This window comes from Enoplosus armatus, chromosome 2 (genome assembly GCF_043641665.1).
Source record: "Enoplosus armatus isolate fEnoArm2 chromosome 2, fEnoArm2.hap1, whole genome shotgun sequence".
NCBI lineage: Eukaryota > Metazoa > Chordata > Actinopteri > Centrarchiformes > Enoplosidae > Enoplosus > Enoplosus armatus.
Window position 1 is genome coordinate 10,100,904 of NC_092181.1, and position 23,060 is coordinate 10,123,963.

At 42.7% G+C, this 23,060-nt stretch overlaps 1 protein-coding gene across 7 annotated transcripts in view; it reads left to right on the forward strand.

Moving 5' to 3' along the window:
* The window catches only part of tenm3 (teneurin transmembrane protein 3), a 203,523-nt gene that overhangs the window by 148,965 nt on the left and 31,498 nt on the right, over window positions 1–23,060 (forward strand). For 5 of the 7 annotated variants that reach the window (XM_070913106.1, XM_070913115.1, XM_070913124.1 and 2 more), the window contains 8 exons: window positions 1,132–1,263; window positions 1,425–1,560; window positions 5,750–5,893; window positions 15,918–15,989; window positions 16,181–16,358; window positions 17,129–17,149; window positions 21,951–22,075; window positions 22,235–22,342. In XM_070913106.1, the coding sequence (XP_070769207.1) occupies window positions 1,132–1,263; window positions 1,425–1,560; window positions 5,750–5,893; window positions 15,918–15,989; window positions 16,181–16,358; window positions 17,129–17,149; window positions 21,951–22,075; window positions 22,235–22,342 (916 nt within the window). The remainder of the gene's footprint in view (window positions 1–1,131; window positions 1,264–1,424; window positions 1,561–5,749; window positions 5,894–15,917; window positions 15,990–16,180; window positions 16,359–17,128; window positions 17,150–21,950; window positions 22,076–22,234; window positions 22,343–23,060) is intronic. The other 2 variants (XM_070913132.1, XM_070913156.1) reach the window with 1 other exon arrangement.

Below are 23,060 nucleotides of genomic sequence, written 5' to 3' on the forward strand. Positions count from 1 at the left end.
GGGAAAGAGTGCGCGATCAAATGGGTGTGACGCGCGTGCGCGCGTGTGTGTGTGTGTGTGTGTGTGTGTGTGTGTGTGTGTGTGTGTGTGTGTGTGCGTGTGTGTGTGTGTGTCTTGAGTGCAGATCAAAAGGAAGCGAATGGAAAAGCTGCTACTTAGCTTTTGGTGGAGCTGAGTCCATTAGAGAGGAGGGCAGTGGAGAGGGCAGTCTTAAAGGGGATGTAATGGATCTGTAATGAACACTAAATGCCTGGCTAATGAAAAGGCAATAGTGCAGTTGAAAAATATAACACTGGAACAGTCCAAATGGATCATTCCCCTGAGGACCTGTTTTTTTTTTTTTTTTCATTATTCTTAAATATTTCTTCCCCGTATCCTTTTTCTTAGTGTCCGCCTCTTCAGCAAAGGTCTTCCTTGTCTTCTTAACTTCTGGCCCTTTTGTGCAGACTTGAAATGATCTAAAACGATAGACTTTTTATCCCGAGCCGAGTATGGGAGAAAATGTCTTTTTGTCTTATTTTAACTTTTTACTCCAGCCAGACCTCCGTAGAGTAGGCAAACCTTCAACCAGGCAGGAAGAACTTGCCGGTGAAATTGCGTAGTGTAGCCCGTCGCGGGGCTGACGTTAAGGCGGGCAAGCCCTTACGCATTCACAGAACTATCGGGCATTTATTCACCAGATCTGAAATGCACCTGGGGAAAAGTTAACACAAACAAACCAGGACTTAGAGCTCGAAACGCAGGACTTGATGATGCTCCGAGGCAATATGGTGCCACCAATGGTGCACTGGAGCCTTTTTGGTGTACATTTATTTATATCGCATAACTCACGACTTTTTATTGACATTTGTTCTGGCCCGTATACTTTTGTGCACAGATAAAATTAAGCTAGTATGATCACCCATCTCTACCACATACATTTCACAGCATTGAGTCAGAAAGAAGCCATGGTGTGCCAGCGATGGCTTGTTTTTCTCGCTTTCAAAGCATTCTCACTGCAGACACTGCTCGCGGCCATGTGAAGATGTGTGTCCGTTCCCTGTAAATGTAGATGTTTCAGATTAACCGATCAGGACGGTGAAATAGTGTTAGGTGCTGATGTGTTTTCTGTGTCATCATGTCCCTCTGAAGGTTTTACAGGAAGAAACCTCGATACCCGGCAGTGATCTAAACCTGATCTACCTGAGCTCCAGAGCTGCAGGATATAAGCCTGTTCTCAAAGTCGCCATGACACAGTCATCAATACCTTTCAACCTGATGAAGGTGAGATGTGTAATATGATTTAATATCATTTAGATTTCCTCAAAGCCGCTATGATGTGACCGAACATCAGTACAGAATGACCCAGTGCCCCATATCAGTGGAACCACAACTTTGAACTACCATTAAGTGACCTTCGTGTCTGTCTGGTGCTGCATCTCCAGGTTCACCTGATGGTGGCGGTCGTGGGTCGCCTTTTCCAGAAATGGTTCCCTGCCCAACCAAACCTATCCTACACCTTCATCTGGGACAAGACGGATGCCTATGGCCAACGCGTCTATGGACTATCTGAGGCAGTTGGTGAGTTTGCTGCTAATAATTAAATGCGCACAAAAGACACACCAGCTTTCCTTTTACAACACAGAATGGAAATGCAATGGTTTCAGTCCCCGGGCTCCCCCCGGTCATGTCCTTGAGCAAGACGCTGAACCCTAAGTTGCTCCCGATGGAGACCAGCACCTTGCATGGCAGCTCGGTCGCCGTCGGTGTGCGAATGTGTGAATGAGACTCAGCTGTAAAGCGCTGTATAAGTGAGACCATTTACCATTTAACTTCCAAGAATAATATGGCGGAAAACAGCGAAGTAGTATCACTCTTCCCTTCATAAATACTGATCAAGATGCAGCTGTACTGTGGAAGGCTGTTGCTCGACTGCACAGCTGCTGGTTTGAATCCTTACGCCTCTGATCAACTTGCTTTCAACCACCAGCGTAGCCGCGTTCCTTTGGAGCGTTGGCTTGTGCGTGTTATCTGAAATTAAGGCTGCATGTCTGCAAGATGCAATGAAGCACAGGAACCAGTGGGGGCAATACAGTATGTCGAGTATGTGAAGTAAAGTTGACAGCACGCTCAGAATGCTTTGATGAGAAACTGAAAGTTTTTTTCTTCTTTTCTGCTTGTCGCAGTATCCTCGTAAGTGTTGACGCTATGTTAACACCGTGCAAAATGTCTCCAGGAAGTTAATGCAGCGTCGGCCCTGAGCTGCCTCCTCGTGGATGTACTTTTTAGCCCTCGAGGAACACAAAAGGTCTGCAGGCGAGCGTAGGATCGATGCTGCTCACATCGCAGCCGCGTGTCCACGTGTACATATTGAAAGCAAGCACATCAAAAATCTTGCAGTTCTGTGATTTCTGTAATTGAAGGTAATATTGTTTTATTGACAGCTTGAATTTCTGGATCCTTTTAATGATTTAGTCAATTCATACAATATGACATGAATGAACATCATTGGAAATAATCATATTAATACACGTACAAGTGTGTATGATAGAATGTATACAACAGTTCGATTGCACGTCACAAAATAGCTCTCGGCCTGCACTGACTTATCAAAGTTTGACAATATTACCGCACAGTTACTGTGGAGGGGGGGGGGTGTTTCATGTCGTGCTGACATACCCAATGCTGCAGCTAAGTTCAAATGGGTTTTGCAGAAAGGCTTGGACAGGGAAATGGCTCGGGCATAATGGGCATGCTAACCCCTCTGACACCTTTTATGAGGGACAGGTCCGGCACACATACTCCTCGGTGAGTTATTACTTATGGTAGCCAAGCTTAATGGGCTTGAACATAAAGACGATTTACTGCCCTGTTTTGTAACACTTCTGAAATTGGTGTTCATAAGTTATAATAAGGTAGCGTAACCACAAGAATATTTGGAGTGCATGCCAGGCAACTGTTAAAATCCGAGCTGAGACACAAACGTAGAGGTGCTCACCCTATCGGCTCTTTTCCCATTCCTCATTATGGCTTTGAGCTCATTTACAGTTTTTGTCGACGAGTCGAAACATTTCATAGTTACCGTTAGGGCTGCGCTATTATGGCCAAAATGATAATCACAGTTATTTTGATCAAAATTGAGATCACGATTATTTATCACGATTATTTCATTGATTTTAGGGGTTAAAATATTTGTTTTGCACTTTCGCATTCAAATAAACAGAGCACTGCTTTCACTTCCCTGTTGTGCTACATTTCTGCTAATGTACAAATCTTTGCATCAAAATAATTATGCACAGTGCATCTCCTGGAAGCAGAATATAAATAGAATGGAGTGCTGCAGGAATGAGTTCTAAAACCCGGAAATTGAGCGTTTTGACACTTCCGGTTCCCTCGTCTGGAAGTCAGTGGGTTTTTAGTTAGACGCCTGAAATAAGGTCTGTGGTTAACACAAGCTTAAGAGATTTACACGTTTTGTTCTATGACATAAAATGCGTCAGCAGATACCCCCCCACTCGTGAAGTTTGAAGCTTTTACATGTCTTTAAAAAAGGCGGTTGCTAACAAGCAGCTAAATGAGGCTACAGAGGTTGTCGCGGACATTAAACGTCTTCACGCCGAACACGGAAAGTCATCTACTCACCAGTCCGCCTTTACAGCCTCGTTGTGTTTATACTCTTTATCTATCTGTCTGTATATCTATATCTATCTATAGTCTCTTAAAAGTGAAGCTCAGTGGTGGTGACGTTGAAGTCATGCGACCGTGGTGTAGTTCCTTTATAGCCTAACGTTAGCTTTTCACTTCTGGCGATTCCATTTTCCAGCGATTATCTCGCTGATCATAAACGCGTGAGCATCATAAACTTTTGTTTTGCCGCAGAGCTTATTTTCTGCAATAATCCAAAACCCCATGAAAGAAATCCCATCGGCTTTTTATCGAGGGAACCAGGGCGATGCTAACTTCCGGGTTTGTCTACATAAATACGTCATCTCTGCAACGCTCCATTGTACCAAAACTTTTTTGCCGTGACATGCCTCACAACTTCAGTTGGTTGAGTTAGTTGTGTTGCTTTGCATGCGATTTCTCCTTGCTTGACATCACTTGCCCTGAATCTGAAATACTTAATATGTACGAACAACGAATGATGATCCGTTTCGAGGGATTCTATTAGCGGAGCTTTCTGTGAACGGAGCATATTATATTCAATTAATTGTGCAGGCCTAGTCACCGTGTTGACATTTGCCTAGCAACAGTGTTCACAGCAGTGTGCTAAGCATATCATGTACTCGACTTCCAATGTCAAAAACTCAAACACACGAGTTCCATTTGAACGTTTATCATAGAATGCCTTCTGTTTCGACAAAAACACATGTCCTCTTCTGCAAAACAAAGGAGAGTGTAGGCTAGTTAACAAAAAAGTAGTCCTTTTCTTTTTCTTGCCAAAAAACTCTCTCTACGTTCTCTGAACACTGATGGGGTTTTCTGGCTTAAAGACTTAAAGCTTTCTGAGTAGTCGCTAAGTAACTATGAGACAATATAATGTAGAATAAACTGCAGCGTGAATGAATGGTCATAGAGGCCCAGACAGTGATTAGGACCAGATACAGCGGGATAGACGATCTATGTCAGGGGAGGCACTGAAGCTTATCTGCTGTCTGCGGCCCTTGGCAGTGAAAAGCCGAACAAGGCAAGCGCTACGTCGGGTTAACTCAAAACAAACCTTTAGTGATTATGGCAACGCACCAGGTGACACTGACAAATAATCATGCCGTCTAAGTATTGATGTGAGTATATGACAGATAAAGACACAAAGAAATAAATATTCAGGCAGATATCAGGATTGTAATCAGCAGAGACCCATATTGTTTCAACTTTAACAAATAGATTCATTCAGGTTGAGTCCAATCCAAACCTAAAAGCAGCTATAATTGATATTTTTATCATGACACTATCAAATACAGAGGATGATCGCCTGGATCTGCGGCTCCTCTCCCCTTTATGGCGCTTCATAACGAGTTTCCTGCAACTTTGTGGTTTTGGCTCACTCTGGCCAAAAAAAAACATATATATATTTGCAGGCTTTAAGTTATCTTCTTATATCAGCGCGCTATTGGGATATAGTTTCATATTACCCAGTTAATAATAGGTAACCAATGCACCTATGATGGCATTGTTCCCATAATTCAACCCAGAATTACTGTACCTAGTAAATACACATTACTGTAGTAATTCTCTTTTTTTTTTTCTCCTTCCTCACCCCAGACCTCCATCCCCACCCATTAGTTTGACCATTTTTTTTACCCACCTTTCCTTCTCTCTTCCCCGCAAAGATCTTTGTTTCTTCTAAATGTAATATACACACAGCTGTTGTGGCTGCCAGTGCACACACTGTGGATAGCAGAGCTTAGCAGTGTGTGTGTGTCCCACCCTTTAGCTTACAGTGTTGTACCTCACGGAGACAGGCAGACAGGCCTGACAAGTAGTTTGTCAGTGCAAAGAAGAAAGTCGAAGCGTGTGTGTGTGTGTGTGTGTGCGTTGGACCAAAGGGTGAAGGCCCTTGGTGAACCAGCAACGGGAGCCAGTGGATGTAATAAAAGCAGACAGATGGAGGTTAACTCTGTGGTTCACCGTCTTTTTAAACCTGTTGCCTGTTTGCTTTGGTTTTGAATCACACGAACGTTCCCATTTTGACCGGTCAGCGCGCGTTCAAAGCAAACCAAAAAGAAAGAGCTGAATAACTGGCCTTGCCCCTGTGTGTGTGTCTTAACAGTGTCGGTGGGGTTTGAATACGAGTCCTGCCTGGACCTCATCCTGTGGGAGAAGAGAACAGCCATTTTGCAAGGCTACGAGCTGGATGCTTCCAACGTGGGAGGATGGACGCTGGATAAACACCACATCCTGGACCTCCAAAATGGTAGGTGCCATAACATGCCAACACCATATCCTGCGCTGGACACGCTGCAGCTGTCATCATATGCACACGAAATGTCCACACCGCAAGATGATGTAACATAATAATTTACCTTAAACTAATATTTGGATTCAAAGTTTATAAGTTTCATTTTCTACTGAAATGTGAACAAGCTCAAATTAATGCATACATACCTCTCTCTCTCTCTCTCTCTCACATGCATGTACAAATTTTGCTCACTCATCTGACACGCAGTAATTTCAGACCTTCATCTGTCATCTCTCCTCTCTCTCTCTGCTTGCTTGTTTTTGTCATGTAGTGTATTGTCGTCTTTTTACTCCCTTTCTTTCGATGAATTTGTAATCCGAAGTCTCTCTCTCTCTCTCTCTGCCTTTTTCTCGCCACAAACTGCCGAAAAAAAAACATGATTCCACTTAATAATTCCAATTGATTTTGCGGCGTGCTGGTTTGGGATTTAGAAAACACCGTTTTAAAAATTGAAAAGAAGCAGCACTGGAATTGGAACTGCCACCACAAGCGTCCCACCACTGTCTTTGTCTGTGACTTGAAGAATTTTAGATATTGTTGTTATTATTATTATTATTATTATTATTATCAACAACAACAAGCACAAGAACTCCTCGTTATCTGAAGGTGACATCCGAAAATTTAAAATAAGGTTGTCAAATAAGAGTATGAAGTACAAAACTAATTGAAACAAAATTAGAGTGAAAACTTTCATTTACGTAGCGCCAAATCACAACAAAAGTCATTCTCAGGCAGTTCTCAGGTCCAGAACCAGAACCAGACTCTGGGTGGGAGCGGTCATCTGCTTTGACCGGACACCGGACAAGACAGACAGCAACAGCAACGATGATAACAATAATAATAATAATAATGATAATAATAGAATTGTGACTAATAATAGCAATGACAACGTTAATGGTAACAGAAAAAACTTGCATTAAGGCTGTGGGTGCACTGGTGGGCCGGTGTAACTGACTGGTCTGAACGTGCTTGCATGCATTTCCACATGAATGTAAACCAAACTCCAAACTCCGTGTTTAAAAAGCTAATTGAAAAGAGATGAAGTTCCACTCGAACATCCCTATCTTTCAAGAACTGGTTCATATAATCAATATTTAAAAATAAAAAATGCATTTTGCAGCTTTAAAGGCACTTTGACTTTATAAACCCCCCCCCCTCCCTCCCTCCGCCTCCGCCTCCTCCTCCTCCTCGCTCCCTCCCTCCCTCCCTTGCTGTCCTCTATCTGTCACCCCATCCATCACATTGCTATTCATCCCTCTCTGCCTGCAGTACTCTTGGGCTTTCAACACCTTGTCACCCGATTCACTGAGTGTGTGTGTGTGTGTGTGTGTGTGTGTGTGTGTGTGTGCACATTTAAAATGCAGGTGTGATTTGTGATTTTTCTGTCTATATGCGTACTGGTCTCTGTGGGTGTGATTTTGTGTCTTGAAGGGACAGTCTCCAGCGCTCAATGTGTGTTTGTCCTTTTTTTTCTAAACACACTATATGGACATAGAATGCTCTTGTCTGTGTGTGTGTGTGTGTGTGTGTGTATTAGAGAGCGACCATCAAACACTCCTGCTGTGTTTTCCTTTGTAGTTCGTCTTGTAGCTTCACTAATGATGTGGATGGGACGAAGTGTTGGATTTGAAAATAACATGCCTGCGCAGTGACTTCTCTTCAGTGAGACCCTCTTCTGTGTCTCCTTTCTTGCTTCTGTGTTTTCATGTTTTGACAGGGAAGACCGTCTACTTTTCTATTTACTGAATGTCCCATATTCAAACGGCAGTGGCGCAGCTGGAAGGCATGTCCGGCGTTTTGTTTGTAAATCAGATCCCCCACAAGGGATTGTTGTCAGACTATAAGACAGCCATCGCAATCAATGCCATGTGACGAGCACATGAGCAGTATATAGAGTATTATGCCCACGGCATCACACTACTCATTATCCTCCTAACCAATTAAACGTTATTACAGGAGACAATGGTAATACAAGATATGTGGTTACACCTTTTTATTTGTTTTTAACTCAAATTTGGGAAGCTATGACTACTTGGTTAAAATAGTCACACAACATAGGTTCCAGATCATTTTCTGGCTGGATCCGGCAACAAATGAAGCCCTGGCCACGCCCACGAAGTGTGTGAAACAAAATTGTATTCACAGCAAAACAAGAGATTGGCACTTTTTATACATGCTTTTTGTTTTTGTTTTTTTACTGTGCTCCAGTAACTTATTTCACAGCTGCTATTGACCTTTTTAGTGCAGATGTCATGATTATCTCACGGTGTTGGCTGGAGGCAAAACACTGGAGGCAAACACCAATCACCTCAGAGCAGTAGGCTGCCAGAATGGAAGTATTGGCTCCAAATTGAAATTTGATCACGTACGAGCTGCCACTGCCAGTCAAAAGAATCAAAGACAACTACGGTTAAACGGTATGAGACAAAAGGACCAGACCGAGGCGACTGAGGTCAAAACTGCTTGTGTTTGTAGCTCCCACTATGGATACCGTTATGTGTCTAAAGGTGTGATGATGATCATTAATTGGATTAACTGTTGCACAGCAGTTCCCTCCTAGAGTAGATCAGATCCGATCGTTCCGTTTCTTTTTATTCAGAAAGAGTTTTAAGTTCCGTTTTTTTATGGTACCTCACAAGTTCCAATTTTTTTCCGTCGATCCTCGTCGACGTTCATATAGCTGTATGAAATTACGAGGGATGATTCTTGTCGGCCGACAAAAGTCGACAAATATGGTTCATTATTCAAACATTCTTTCCATTGTCAAGCATAGAATTTGACTTTTCTGTTTGGTTGCATTGTCTTTCTAAAAATCTCAATGAACTCAACTTTGCTTGCGCGTAACCGTGAAATCGCTTTCAGTGTTTGTACTTGATCTACTATGTAATCAAGTACAAAATGAGATGAACAGGACGAGGAAAACAAAAAGTACACAAGGAGGAGGAGAGAATGAGGGAGGAGAGGAGACACACACTTGATTTGTGTGCAGAGGCTTGTCCACACCTTTACACACACACACACACACACACACACACACCTGGTGAGCATTGCTGAACAACTTAAGATAAGGCTGGTGTGTGAAGGGAGAGGTTTCAGTTGATCTGCTTGCTTGTGCATGCATTGTGAGGATGTGCACTTGTGGATGTGTTTTGGAAGCCCATGTTTGTCTGCGTATTCACTAATCAGTGTGTGTGCAGAGAGAGAGAGAGAGAGAGAGAGACTGGGGGAGTGTAAGTGTGTAGTACCGCCTGGCAAAGCAGCTCAGTCACAGTCGGAGTGCTTTAGCAGTGTGCTGTGTTGCTTTTCTTTTTTTTTTTTTCTGGCATCAAATGGAAATAACTGAACTTCAAACAACTGAGTTTTTTTTTTTTGACAGTATATCTAGAAACAGCTTTAAGAAGTTTAAAAAGATTCCGAATGATTACACTAAATACAGTAAGTGAAATAGCATCCAGAAAGATCACAAAGAAAAGACAACCTATCACGTCGGCAACGCATCTACTACTTCCTCTGCCAAAGTAAATGCGAAAATGTCTCCTCTTTTAGTGAGTAACGTGTAGCCTGCTCCCTCTGATCAATATATATATATATATATATATATATATATATATATACCCATGTTAGCTAAATAGCAAGGGTATTCAATGAATCGTCAAAGGGGTCCAGTTATAGAAGATTTCCTCAAAGGTCCTGAACATCCTGCTTATCTTATATGATTCTGTGCCACATATATCGAAGTAGGTTAGTCGTCGTGTATTTGACTCTCAAATCAAATAAATTCAATAGCATTTCAACAATATTTATCGTTGCGTTCCACGTTGAAGTGGGACTCTACGTTGATAAGTACTCGAATGATAAATGAATGTTCTTTTCTCATTTCAAGTAAAAATGGGGCTGCATTTTAGGAATAAAGTACATAGCAGAGCTTTTGAATGTTGTTGACACAGTGAGCGAACTTTTTTTTTTGATGGCGATGAGGATGAGGAAGAGACTGCTATGGGTTTTTTTTGGCTTTTACCTCTTCCCCTTGACATTATCCCTAAATGTCACTGTGTTACTGACTGGCTGCTAGGTAACCGTTACCTTTTATAGTTGGAAGTGTTGAACGTCACTCCACGTACAATAAGGTCTTCTTTAACAAAACAGACCTGCTTTATGGTTGAAGAAACGATTAAAGCTCCATCCCCGTTTTTTTTTTAACCGAAAGGATTTTTAAAAATTGCTACACTCAAGTGACCAATGCTGGTGCGTACATCTCTGACCCTGACTTAGCACAGAGAAAGACAGATGGAAACCCCTGGTTTCCTAATGATTTAATAAATGGCAACAAGCCACGGAAACAGAGTCACTGACTGGCGATATTTCATACAGCTGAGAAATGTCTGTCTGAAAGCAAAATCTGTGTATTATATTACTTCATTAACTGATAGTGAATGTAATCCTGCAACATTCTGGAAAACAGGGGAGTCAATTCAATCCAGTCCTGCCACGTGTCACCTGTCTATTCTAATGACGGTCCTATTTCTGACAAACAAGAAATGAGGGATGATTCTTAATCATCATGTCATGGCGGCAGGACATATTTTTTTTAGAACTCTAACCATGCTACTGTGGTTAGTGAATGCGTCGCACAGTAGAGGGCTCGCAACCCCCCAACTGGAGCACTCTTCTCTTTTAGGAAATTCACAGAACACAAGGTGTTAAATGCACTACTCGCTATAAATGAAAAGAAATCAATGGGGTCGGATGAAATAGACCCCAGTGTTTTATGACTTGCTGCTACTACTGGTAGCCAGTATTTATTTTTTTGCTTGTCACTTATTTCTGGGACTATTCCCCGAAGTTCTTCCATTATTCAAAGGGGGAGATACGGTCCGCACATGCAGCCGCGTTGGTTTATGGCGATTTTTTTGCGGTGACACTCGTTGACTTCTTGCTTAGTCACAGAATGTTTTCTTTTGCATGCCCCCCCCAGCGTTTCGTAGAGAACAGTGCGTTTAGCATAAACATGCAAGCTCTATGGAGGTCTTCAATAGGTGACACTTTTGACTCATTGTGACCTCAAAATAGCTAAAAAAAAAACAACCTGTAACTTAAGAATGAACTAGCGGAGTCCGGGCTTTCCTCCATCTGGCTATACTCTCCATCTTTACACAGTGATCAAGTACATGTGCGCCTGTTTAGCCAACACATCTATGATAAATCCTGCATCAATCAATTCAATAATGTACATTCACTGGAATTATACATAATGATGTATTATCAATGTAGGGATAACTTCCATTAAGCCAAATATATTATGAGTCTAGACAGACATGGATGTAAACTGCGACTTGGCTGGTTGCATCTTCTTTTCTTCTCTCACAAGCAGAGGCGCCTTTCCACTGAAAACACATTCTCAACGATTTTATCCAAGCGTGTGATCGTTAGACTAATCCACGGCGGGCGGCGCCGAGAGGGTTTGCTGGGTTTGTTTATTCTCTCTGCAGTGATGTTCGGATCGTGAATACAGTGTGTTTCAGGTTCTGCACGAAGACGTGACGCATGTAGAAAAGCCGCGTGAGAAAGCCTACTGGCCTCTCTTTTAACACAGCAGGCCAATTCACTGTTCCTCTCTCTTTCTACACTGCTTTGCTCTCCCCATCGCTCTCACTCTCTCATCACCACACACACACACACACACACACACACACACTTTCTTCCAGTCAGGCAATAGTTGGTTGCCCGTGTAGACCGCAGCACAGCATAGGTGGAACCCTGCTAGCTTGGCCTCTGTTGATCAATCAACACGTACTAATGGAGGGAGAGATGAAAGAGGGGAGGATAGAGGTAGCTGGACAGGAAGGGAACTGACTGATATGGGATTTAAAGGCCGATAGCAATACGTCATGCTGGGTTTGAAGAACTTATAAATTGTCTGTGTCGACTGTGTTCATTGCGGAAAGTTCCAGGAATGAAAAAGAGCACTTACACCATGTTATACAAAAGAGGTCTACTACCATAAGACATCATATTGATGCATAAATCAAAGCAGAATTATGTCAGAGGAATTGACAGCTCTTTCTAACATGTACTGTAGTGTTCATTGATTCTAAAATATCGACGTGGTTGTCCGGCCACATTTAAAGGAAAAGGTGTTTGTACCTGTTCCAAATGGCCACAGTCAAAAGCCAGGTCTAAAATCCTGCCGTCATAGCCTCCTCCTGGCTGCGTCACGCTGCTTCCCTGATTCTCTTTCCAAGAAGTCCCTTGCATGTGTTTGTAGTAACGACGCAACAAATTGTACAAATTGTACACTTTGGACAGTCAGGAATGAAAAACGGAGCGCTTGAGAGAGAGAGAGAGGTTCAAACACTTGCCGGGTTTCCATCCGAATGTGGGCCAAATTTTCACGGACTTTCCAGAAAGCCAGCAGAAGAAAATCATTTCAAGGAATCGAGGTCATTTATTTGTCGTTTCACAACACATGGTTACTTTTACATTACAATTAAATGTAAGTTGCAGCCCCATCATGCCACACACACACATTAACATATATGCAAATATATAAATGTAGAATAGAATAAAATAGAATAAATAAATAAAACAAATTATACAGTTATTTACATGCATATTTGCCTATACATGTATACACCGAGAAAGTAATAATTCTGTAGTGCTTTTTTTGAATTTGTGTCTGGGGGAATGTAAACAGCAGCAACAAGATAGTGTTGATAATATAGTTAGGCGTCATTAAAAAAAATACAACATACATTGTGTTCCGTCATCTGCGAGATGTGGGCACAGCAGTCTTGCTTGGTCCGGGCTGCTCTGGTCTGGGTGGTCAAGATGCCGCGGGCAGTGATCGTGTCAGGGTCCACTGCACTTGATCCAATCGCACTTCCTTTTTCCAATGCCAGATGAGTGTATTTCTGTCACAGGTGATACGTGACACCTTCACCATGGCTAGATGGTGCAAATGAATATGCGCTTCCATCCACCACCGTTACGTGTACATTAGGAGTTTGTTCATTGTTGGTGGTGCTAATTCTTTAGCCGGGTCTCATTGAACCATTGCAGAAGAAGGGAATGCAATGGAACCTTACAGTGTCCTTATCTGTCCACAGATTGGATGTTTCCGTCAGCTGCCACTGTCTCTTCACAGCTTAAGTGATGCTAAAGTCACAAACTTCGATACACCAACTTTTACACGTCTACCAAGCGTAAAAAATGTTTTTTTTTGCGATATTCCAAGGTTTTGTTTTGTTTTTGAAATAGAAAATTGATTATAATTTGACAACCATTCTCAATAATATTATCACATATTCACAATATCCGCCCCTGGCAACAAAAGCATAGTTCATGTTTTTAAGGTTACGTTAAGGTTTGAAGGTTTGAGAAATGAGAATGAGAAGGCACACACTGTCCCATCATTTAACCAAAATGTACATATGTTTCCTTTCCCTCTGAAAAAATCTTGCCAGCGAACATAATCCAGACGGCAATTCCGTTTTGTGCAAAACGTATTGGGCGAATCAAATAGGCTAAATAGGACAGACACATATTTTGTTGAAAACAGGGTTGTATATATATTGTCATGCATAACACACAAAGAGACTGTCTTGGTCGATTAAATTTGTATCATGCCGTGTATAAATTAATGAAATATGAATTAAAACATAGATAGCAGTGACTACATCAACCGTGACAGCCCCCTGAGAACTGGACTGCACAATCGGCTCAATACATTTGTAGCACAGTTTTTTGGTTGAGATTCTCTTTCACTGGTATTCCTCTCTATGCTGCGCTGTAGGGTGCATCCACATAAAGAGCAGAATGTGAGTAGATAAGATGAGATAAGATAGTCCTTTTTTAATCCCTCAGCGAGGAAACGTGCATTGTTATAGCAGCAGTCGCAGTTAGTAAGATAGTAATGCGGCCTGTTTTCCAAGATGGCAGCGGAGTTTTAATAATTCAGCTCACCACAGGAGGTTCCTTTTTGATATCTCACTTTGAAGAACAAGTGCGTCCCTCTCTTTTCCTCTGTCATCCTCTCATCACTCTGCAAGTCAGCCAACCCCCCCACCCCCACCCACCCACCACCCCTTCCTCCTCGTCTCACCTCACATTGTCTCCCCTCTTTCATCCCCCGTTCTTTTCATATTTCTGCTTATGCATACCTCTTTTTCATTTCAATCTCAGGTGCATTTATGTAACTTAACTCATTGACTGTGTGGATATAATGCGTGTGCATGCCAGCAAAGATGGGCGTGTCACAATCGCTTCATCTCCGCTAACATTATCTTTCAAATCAGATCAAAGAAACTCCTCTGAGCTTACCACACGCACTATCTCTCTCCCTCTCTCAGACTCGCACACTGGCTGACTAAAATGACTTGCATCATTATGCATTGTTAGTTGATATTAAGTGTAGTAATAGTAGTAGCACTATATATAATAGATTAATACACCATAACACAGTTATTTTATCTTCAGAGCCATACAAAACAACATATATTAAGATTAGCCTAAAGTCAACACCTGGAAAAAGGCCACTGACATTACCAGCAACTAGATTATTAGTGTTTTATTCAGGCTGTTCATTCGCTGTAGCTGGTTGAGGTCTCTGCAGCCATGTCATTGTTTGAGTGTAGCTATATCTGGTGCTGAGTTGTCCTTGGACTTAATATATTTGCTATGACTGTCATGTCAGATGACACATGCCGTAATTGTTCAAAGTGCAAAAGACAACCGAGAAGCCTCCGTAATCCTTACGTCTGCAATGACCCACTTTCAGGACAGGCTCACTGAATCATGTCTCTTATTGAATACCAAAACCTTGACATTGTAAATGAGCGTTTTTCTTTTTTCTTTTTTTTTTTTTACAAATTTTGGTGTCTAAATGATAGTAATAGTTACCAAAAGCTCAAACGAGCTCAGTGGCTACAACATAATCCCTGTGGGCAATCGAAAAGTGAAAAGTATGTCCAGTAAAAGTGCTTGTCTTTGCCAGTGACAGGCTCAGATTGTTATTCTGACAACGTTATGAAACGGATCCCTACAGAGATAGACCTTTTAAAGCTGGAGTGTGAAAATTCTGGCATACGCAGGTTCCTCCGTTGCCCAGAGCCATGTAGAGAGAGAGAGAGTCACGTCAGCTCCTTGTCTAACTAATTAGCAAAAATCACAGTTCTGTCTCTCTGTATTTATCATGGATGTATTATATTTACACATACTAATTGCCCGCCAAGAACTTCCTGGAACTATCCGAAGTCTGCGTGAATCAAGCGTTGATCGATCAGGCATTTTGAACTTCCAGGATGCGACTGTCCCTACATGGTTCTGCTACCGCCACGGCTAGACGGTAGCCCACGCAGTCGCTATGCGGTTGCCCCCCCCCCCATTCAGCTCTGGCAAACCAATCATTGCTGGTTGACATGAAACGCATCACTACTGGAGCACCAGATAATGGCCGTTCATTGATATGTAAAAGTCCCGCATTCCAGCTTCAACCAGAGGCAACGTTGTCTGTTGTTGGCCCACCCAAGCCTAGCAGGCGCATTTAACCAGAATACCCTGCCACTGGGCATTTTCTGTATACTTGATGTGCTTCAGGTGTCACCAAAAGATGTCACCAAGACATTTGATTCCCACTTGAATCCACATTAGGGCAGTTAACAGTAGTCTTAGGTTACTTAGTTTACAACAGAAGTTGTGTACAACCGAAGATACATTCAATAAATACGTAACACATTTAGCTGATAGCTGTAGAAGTGCCATGAGATGACTTTCGACTTTTTAGCGCTATATGAATAAAATTGAATCGAATTGAATTGAATGAAGGAAGATATGGACACGTCCACCAACCACCAACACCCTCACTTTCAAATGTGCTTTCAAAATAGTCCAGTCAACAGTTAGTAAAGTCTCACCTCTGCCGTACCAATGCTCTCAATCATTAATATATATTTCTCTCATCTTTATGTCCTCTCTCCACCAGGTATACTGTACAAGGGCAACGGCGAGAACATTTTCATTTCCCAGCAGCCCCCCGTCATCAGCAGCATCATGGGTAAGCACAGATTCAAATATTGTTGACTTGACTGAGCTTTTGGCTGAGCCACGACAATCTCAAAGTCTCTAGAATTCAACAGACAGTATGAGTGGTCATCAGAGGAACTGCGATTTTTTCTCCCTATTCATCGCAGTCTTCGACAGCACCCTACTTTTTTGCTAAAAATGGATTTCAACATCCTCTTCTAGGAAATGGACGTCGCCGCAGCATCTCCTGTCCCAGCTGCAATGGGCAGGCAGAGGGCAACAAGCTGCTGGCGCCCCTGGCTCTGGCCTGTGGAGCAGATGGCAGCATCTTCGTTGGAGACTTCAACTACATCAGGAGGATCTTCCCCTCTGGGAATGTTACCAGTGTCATGGAGCTGAGGTAAGACGGGAGGGAGGGAGGGAGAGTGGCGGCTGAATCAGGGATTTGAATCTAATCCAGAGAATACATCTTCTAGGGTCACATAGATAATGGTCTCATCACTCAGAGGACTCATGATCCATTTTACAGTAAAGCTTCGCCTAAGCAATTTCATCCAGGTTTCTCAGGGTCATTGAAAATGCATGAATGTTGGTTGATTTAAACAAGTAAAACAAAATGTGTCCTATAAAATTTGTGAAAATGAACTGATAGAACTGAGAGTCTCTCTTTGAGAGCTTGAACTCATCTCCCCGCCTCAGCTTGTCTGGGCATCTTTCCTTCCTCCACTCAACTGTTCAACTCCACATCATTGGTCTTGGAGGACTTTGAAGCAGTGCTCGAAAACATAAAGGAAGAGAGGGATAGATGCATGGCCAGATTGGACACTTTGCCACAATACAGTAATTAACATTCAAGCACTTACTCTTCAGCCAAAGTGCTGAAAGATAGAAGAACGCTCTGGATGTAGAAGGGGGAAAATCTGGATTATTGCTATGAATTTAGAAACATGCTTCTGGCACGCTCTCGAGTGCTAATTTCTCTAACAGCCATCTGAAATCTTTTTCCTACTGACTTCTGTGAAGCATGATTCAAATTCTGAATTTTGACTGCAACTTCTAACGGTTCCCTTTTTTTCATGATTTTGGTCATAATACCTATCAGAGACCAATCTGTCTACTAACTCTTGTTTCTTCTCTTGTGTTTTTTCCTTTACTTGCACTGTATTAAAGAAACAAAGATTTCAGACATAGGTAAGAGTGACTAATCCTTTTCAACCTTTAAACCTTCTTTCGCTGTCCACTGTCAATTTATGCTGCTTGCACCAGACTCTAGTATGCACATTTCTTCCACCACTCTCTCCTTCTTTTCAATGAAAAAAAAAATCCTTGTTGCTGGCAGTTTTCAGACCTGAGTATACTGACGTCCTTAGCCCAAGGTCGCAGTGCATCAAGGAGACTGGGCTGGATCAAGCTGTTAGCAAGCTAATTTTGCACATAAGATTTCTTCCTGATGTCCAGTAATGCCTCAAAGCTGCAGATTGTATCATGTAGTGAAGAGGAGAGTATCAAATAGGTCAGACAAGCAGATGATGTGCAACCAGACAGCCTTCACACCAGTTAGTAAATTAGCTGAACTGGATCATTCTGGTTCATCTTAACTTGGGTCTCATTTGTGGTGTTTTTGGCTCGTGTCCATTTGTGCCGTGATCACATTTTACTCGCCAAAGTAGTTGATGAAATGCAGAAATGTGGAATTATCCATACTAATCAGTAATGTTGCAACGTGACTCTCAACGGGGCAGCGTGAGGCGGAGGAGAAGGGGAAAAGTAGCTTTCATTTTTGCCACCATCAAAACAAGACCCACTCATCTTGCTCTTCAGCCTGCTTCTTATTTCTCTCCCTCAGTGTCATTTTCTTTCCCTGTCTAAAATTGGCAAGTGCTCATACAAAATCAAGCCAACTCTTCTGTTGTCAGCTAAATGCGTCCAGTCAAGTACTGTGCTTAAGTACTTTATACTTCTACTCTATATATACTGCTTTCTCCATCCCCATCTATTTAGAAAGCGGCAAAGCCACTTTTTTCTGATACCTGAATTTGGATATCTGCCTATACCAACAACGAACCAATCAATTAATCCACCCCCAAAATTTCCACCCCTCGGAAAGTTGGCTTTACGCACATTACAAGTAGCTGTCGTCCTTTTCTGTGTTTCGAGAGGACATGTTGAGTCAGTCAACTGTTACTAGCTCACTCAGTTGCAGACTGTCTCATGTTGTAATTCATTAATTTATGCTACCACATTATGGCTATGGGTTTAAAATTGCATTGTTACATATTTATAATTAAATCATTCAAATCATCAGACTGGATTGGTACCTGGATGGGTGAAGTCCGATATCCAAAAAGTGAATTACAGCATCAGCACCTGATACCGATATTGAATCAGATCAGTCCCAACTCTAGTTTTATCTGCTCTGGCAGATATGTCTAGCCCCCCTCTCGTTCAGACACATTTCCAGCCAACCTGTCACAGGCCAATCACAACCGTTTATCTAATATGGGCCGGGTTTGTTTGATACGATGATTTATCATAGGCTTCTACAATTAGGATGCATTCACCATCACATTTACTGTTCCAGCTTCCTCTACATGTCTACGCCCACTCTGTTATTTAGACTGATACATTATTATTTGCTGCTCTGTCTCAAAGCCCTCCTTTTCTCTTTCTGAAAAAAGCTTAACCCAGTTAGTTTTGTTCTATATATCCTCATACACATACAGAGCAGAACCCTACCTGGAGCTTCTTTGCCACTGGCAAGACACAATGATTGGATTTAAATTTTTGACTCATCCAAATGTAGTTTTCAATTAAATTTCACTTTTTAATTAAAACACAATTTCCTCTCAGGAGGACAAGTTATGACACTGAGCTTTTTTTTACTTTCTGCCCTTCCTTAATGTTTACCTATTCACACCATCTCGACTCTGCATTGTTTCATTTTTTTGTTGTTTTTTCAGTCTCTCCTCTCTTGATTGAGTAATTTCTACTTTGTCTCATCCTTTTCCTTGTTTCTCGTTTATTTGCTTCCCATTTTCCTTCCCTTCAGTTAGTCATTCTATCTTCCTCATGTCCTGTGCTCTGCATCCCCCCATTCATCCATCCATCTTCTGACGCTTATCGGGGGCCTGGTCGCAGTGGCAGCAGGCTAAGCAGGGTTGTCCAGTCCTCTCCCCAGCAATGTTTTCCAGCTCCTCCTGGGGGATCCCTCCAGAGAGTACTCAGAGGGGAGGTGCCCTGGAGGCACCCTGATCAGAAGCCCGAACCACGTATCTCGAAGGGTGAGCCCACTCCTTTCGGCAGCTTGGACCAGTGATCTCATTCTTTTGGTCACTACCCAAAGCTCATGACCATAGATGAGGGTTTAAACATAGATTGACTGGTAAATCGAAAGCTTTGCCTTCCGGCTCAGCTCTCTCTTCACCACAACATTCCGGTACAATGCCCGCATTACTACTGACGCCGCCCCAATTCACCTGTCCATCTCGCGCTCCATTTTACCCTCACTCATTAGACCCCAAGATACTTGAACTCCCTCACTTGGGCCTTCTCCAAATCAACAAAACACATGTAGACTGGATGGGCAATCTCCCATGACCCCCCCCCCCCCAGCAACCCTGCAAGGGTAAAGAGCTGACCAAAACTCCACAATGGAGGCTTTGAACATGGCCAACATGAATTCCATGCCCCCAATCTCCCCCGGGATGCAGGAGAAAGATCTCTCAGACAGGTGTCCAACAACAAAGCACCACTCAGGCTCAGATCACGCAGGCCATCCCCTAACAGAACCTCCCCAGGAGGTATCCCTTCAAGGACACCACCTAATGACTCAAAGAAGGACGGGTTCTCTGAACTGCTGTTTGGTGCTTAAGCACAAACAACATCAGAGCCTTCCTCTCAGCAACTTGCAGTTGCGTAGAGGCCACCCCCTCGATTTCCTGGGAGAACTCCAACAGAGCGGCACTCAGTCGGGGGCTCGTGAGAATCCCCACACAGCCTGGTGCCTCTCACCCTGGGCAACTCTGGAAAGGGAAAGAGTCCAGCCCCTCTCTAGCAGTTTGGTTCCAGACGCAGAGCTATGCGTGAGCCCAATTATATCTAGTTCATACCGCTCCACCTCCTGTATCACCTCAGGTTCCTTCCCCGCCAGAGAGGCGATGTTTCACGTCCCTAGAACAAGTCTGAGATGCCAGGGGTCAGCATGCCTAGCTCCCGCCTTCACCTACTGCCCGACTTACAATGCACCCGACCCCAATACCTATCTGTGCAGGTGGTGCCTCCACTTTCCCTGTTTTGGGTGAGGTGCTGCAGCGCCTTCTTGGCAGATTCATATCGGATCTGTGAATCTCTCTAGGTCTGGCCTCTCCCCTGGAACCATTCTTGGAGGGGCTCTGCATCCTTTCCTCATTCAATCAGTCACTCCTTACTGCTTCTCAGTTTCCTTTTTTCTTCCTTCCTTCTCCTTTTTTTCTTCCTTTTGTTCTTCTTCTCCTGGTGCCCTTGCTTCTTTCTATTTCCCGTTCAGTCATATCTTTTAATGTGTCCTGGCATGTTTAGATGATCAAGTGTCATCCATGTCAAGTTCATCCTCAGGCTGTGTTTCTGCATTCAACTGCGCACACACACACACACACACACACACACACACACACACACTTAGGCATGTCTTAAATAAGCTTTGTCATTAAAATATCCTCACAACTTGTTTTGTTGGCACATGAGACTATAAAGCTGAAAAACTGAACCTCATTAAATGTTTAAAATCTAAGGATTGAAAATGATAAAAGAAATCAGAGGCAGAATCATCAGGATGTCATGTGTTTAATTAACAGAGTGGGTCTTGCAGACAGGTGGAAACAGACAGACTGTCTTCACACTATTTTCTGACAGAACCGGCTGGTCAAATGATTCACTGGATTTAATTAAGTTCTCCCTTACATTGCTGTTCCCTTCTTTCTTCTTTGTTTTCGCTGTTAGTGTAGTCTATCTGATACCATCCACTGTGGTGCCGCCTATTCTGAATCTTGAAAATGTTTCAATCTTAATAGGATTTTTCTGCCTAAATAAAGGTTCGACGAAAACAAAAGGCCGTGCTTATCAGCCTGTCTGGGCCTCCCAAGTGTAGAAAAACACAGACTGCCTCTGTTCCACACACACACACACAGTCTGTCTAATTTTAGCTGTCTTAATTAAACAGCCTGTGATCATCTGCTGATTATCACCAACCACTGAGACTTATGGCCAGAGGCGTGCAGAGGTCTAATACTTGAGACTTGCTCTGTGTGTGTGTGTGTGTGTGATGGATTTTATATGACAGTGTGGCAGGCATCATTAAGAGTGTGTCACAGACAAGTGATGGCACCATCGCACCCATTGTAGCTCTGTTCAGACTGACAGACAAACAAACCTACTGTAAATACTCACACACATGGCATGAAGTTACGTGCTCACTTTCTCACTTACATAAATATAGCACACCTAAAACATGTGCATAGAAATAGCAACACACGCCCTCATACTGTGTCTGCCTCTCATTGTCTTTCTGTCTTACACACACTCACACTAACCACCCGCTACTAGTGGCAGCAAATTAACACCACTTTCTTGACTTTCACTTCATCAACCTTCATTATCACCGGCTTTGAATCAAGTCTCCTTCATTTCCCCATCATAGTGACACTGGAACCAGTGTCTCATTGTAAAATTGTGAAATTGGTTAAAGCCATACATGTTATTTTAAAAATGCACCTTGTCTACTTCAATGTCAGTGGATATGCCGCTTCATGTTTCCAGTCAAACTGTGGATCATGTAGTGAAGTGTCAGCGTGGTAAACTGGAGACAACAGTCCACCAGGGTCACATGGATGATTTTAGTGTCTATATTCATTGATATCAGAGATATATTGAAGACACAACTAAAGAAGCAATTTCTTTCTCGTTTCTGTCTTGTTTGTCACCTACCTCCCCTTTTGCCCGCCACCACCCTCCGCAGCAACAATCCTGCTCACCGTTACTACCTAGCTACCGACCCAGTAACAGGGCAGCTGTATGTGTCAGACACTAACTCGCGACGAATCTACCGACCCAAGATGCTCAGCGGCGCCCGTGACCTCATCAGTAAGCATGTATTTCATTTCCAGTACACGTGAGAAGCAATCAGTTTTTTTCAATTGTTAATTTTAATTCTTTCTTCTAATATGGCAGGGGGAAAGATGAAGGATATCTCGCAATAAATGCATGGTGTCTGTGTGTGTGTGTGTGTGTGTGTGTGTTCAGGTAATGGAGAAGTAGTGGCTGGTACAGGTGAACAATGTCCACCATTTGATGAAGCGCGATGTGGAGATGGAAGAAAAGCTACAGAGGCACAGCTACTGGGACCTAAAGGTGCACACACACACACACACACACACACACACACACACACACAAACACACCTGTTTCATGGCCGCAGTCCCTGAGAAGGATTATCAAGGAATAATTCAGACACGCACACAAATCTTGGCCTGTATTTACCATATGTGTCAGCATGTGCCCCGCCCGTGAGGTGGGGTGCGTAGGATCAAGGAGCTACCTGGAAGACATTCATGGGATTAAACGTCTTATGACCGGCCATCACAGTGATGATGATGCGGTTATTGCACCTCAAAGCTCAGCACAGTCTAATAATGTCCCTGACAACAAACATGCTTAAATAAAGGTTTTATGCAAATTGGAGGCACCGTTGCATTTGTCATTGTCATTAATAGTTGGCTTCAAGTCTGGATGAAGACATATTCTAAGTAAGCCAGTATCCAAGTATAATAAACTAACTAAATAATTGGTTATGCAAGCATGAACCTTGATGTTGTAGCCACGCTGTTGTGGTTTATTTGACATTTTTCAGGGTATTACAGTGTATCCGAGTCTTGTTCACATTTAATCCATAGGCCTCCTGACCCATATACAGTAGAGGTATTGGCTGAACAGCACAGCATACAGCACTGCATTTAACTCAACTCCTGAAAAGCGAAGACGCAATTGAACGTAGCTCATTTTTATCTTTGATTTTTTGTTTTTTTAACATCTTCAGTCTTTACATTAAGCTCTTTGTTATGGAACCATA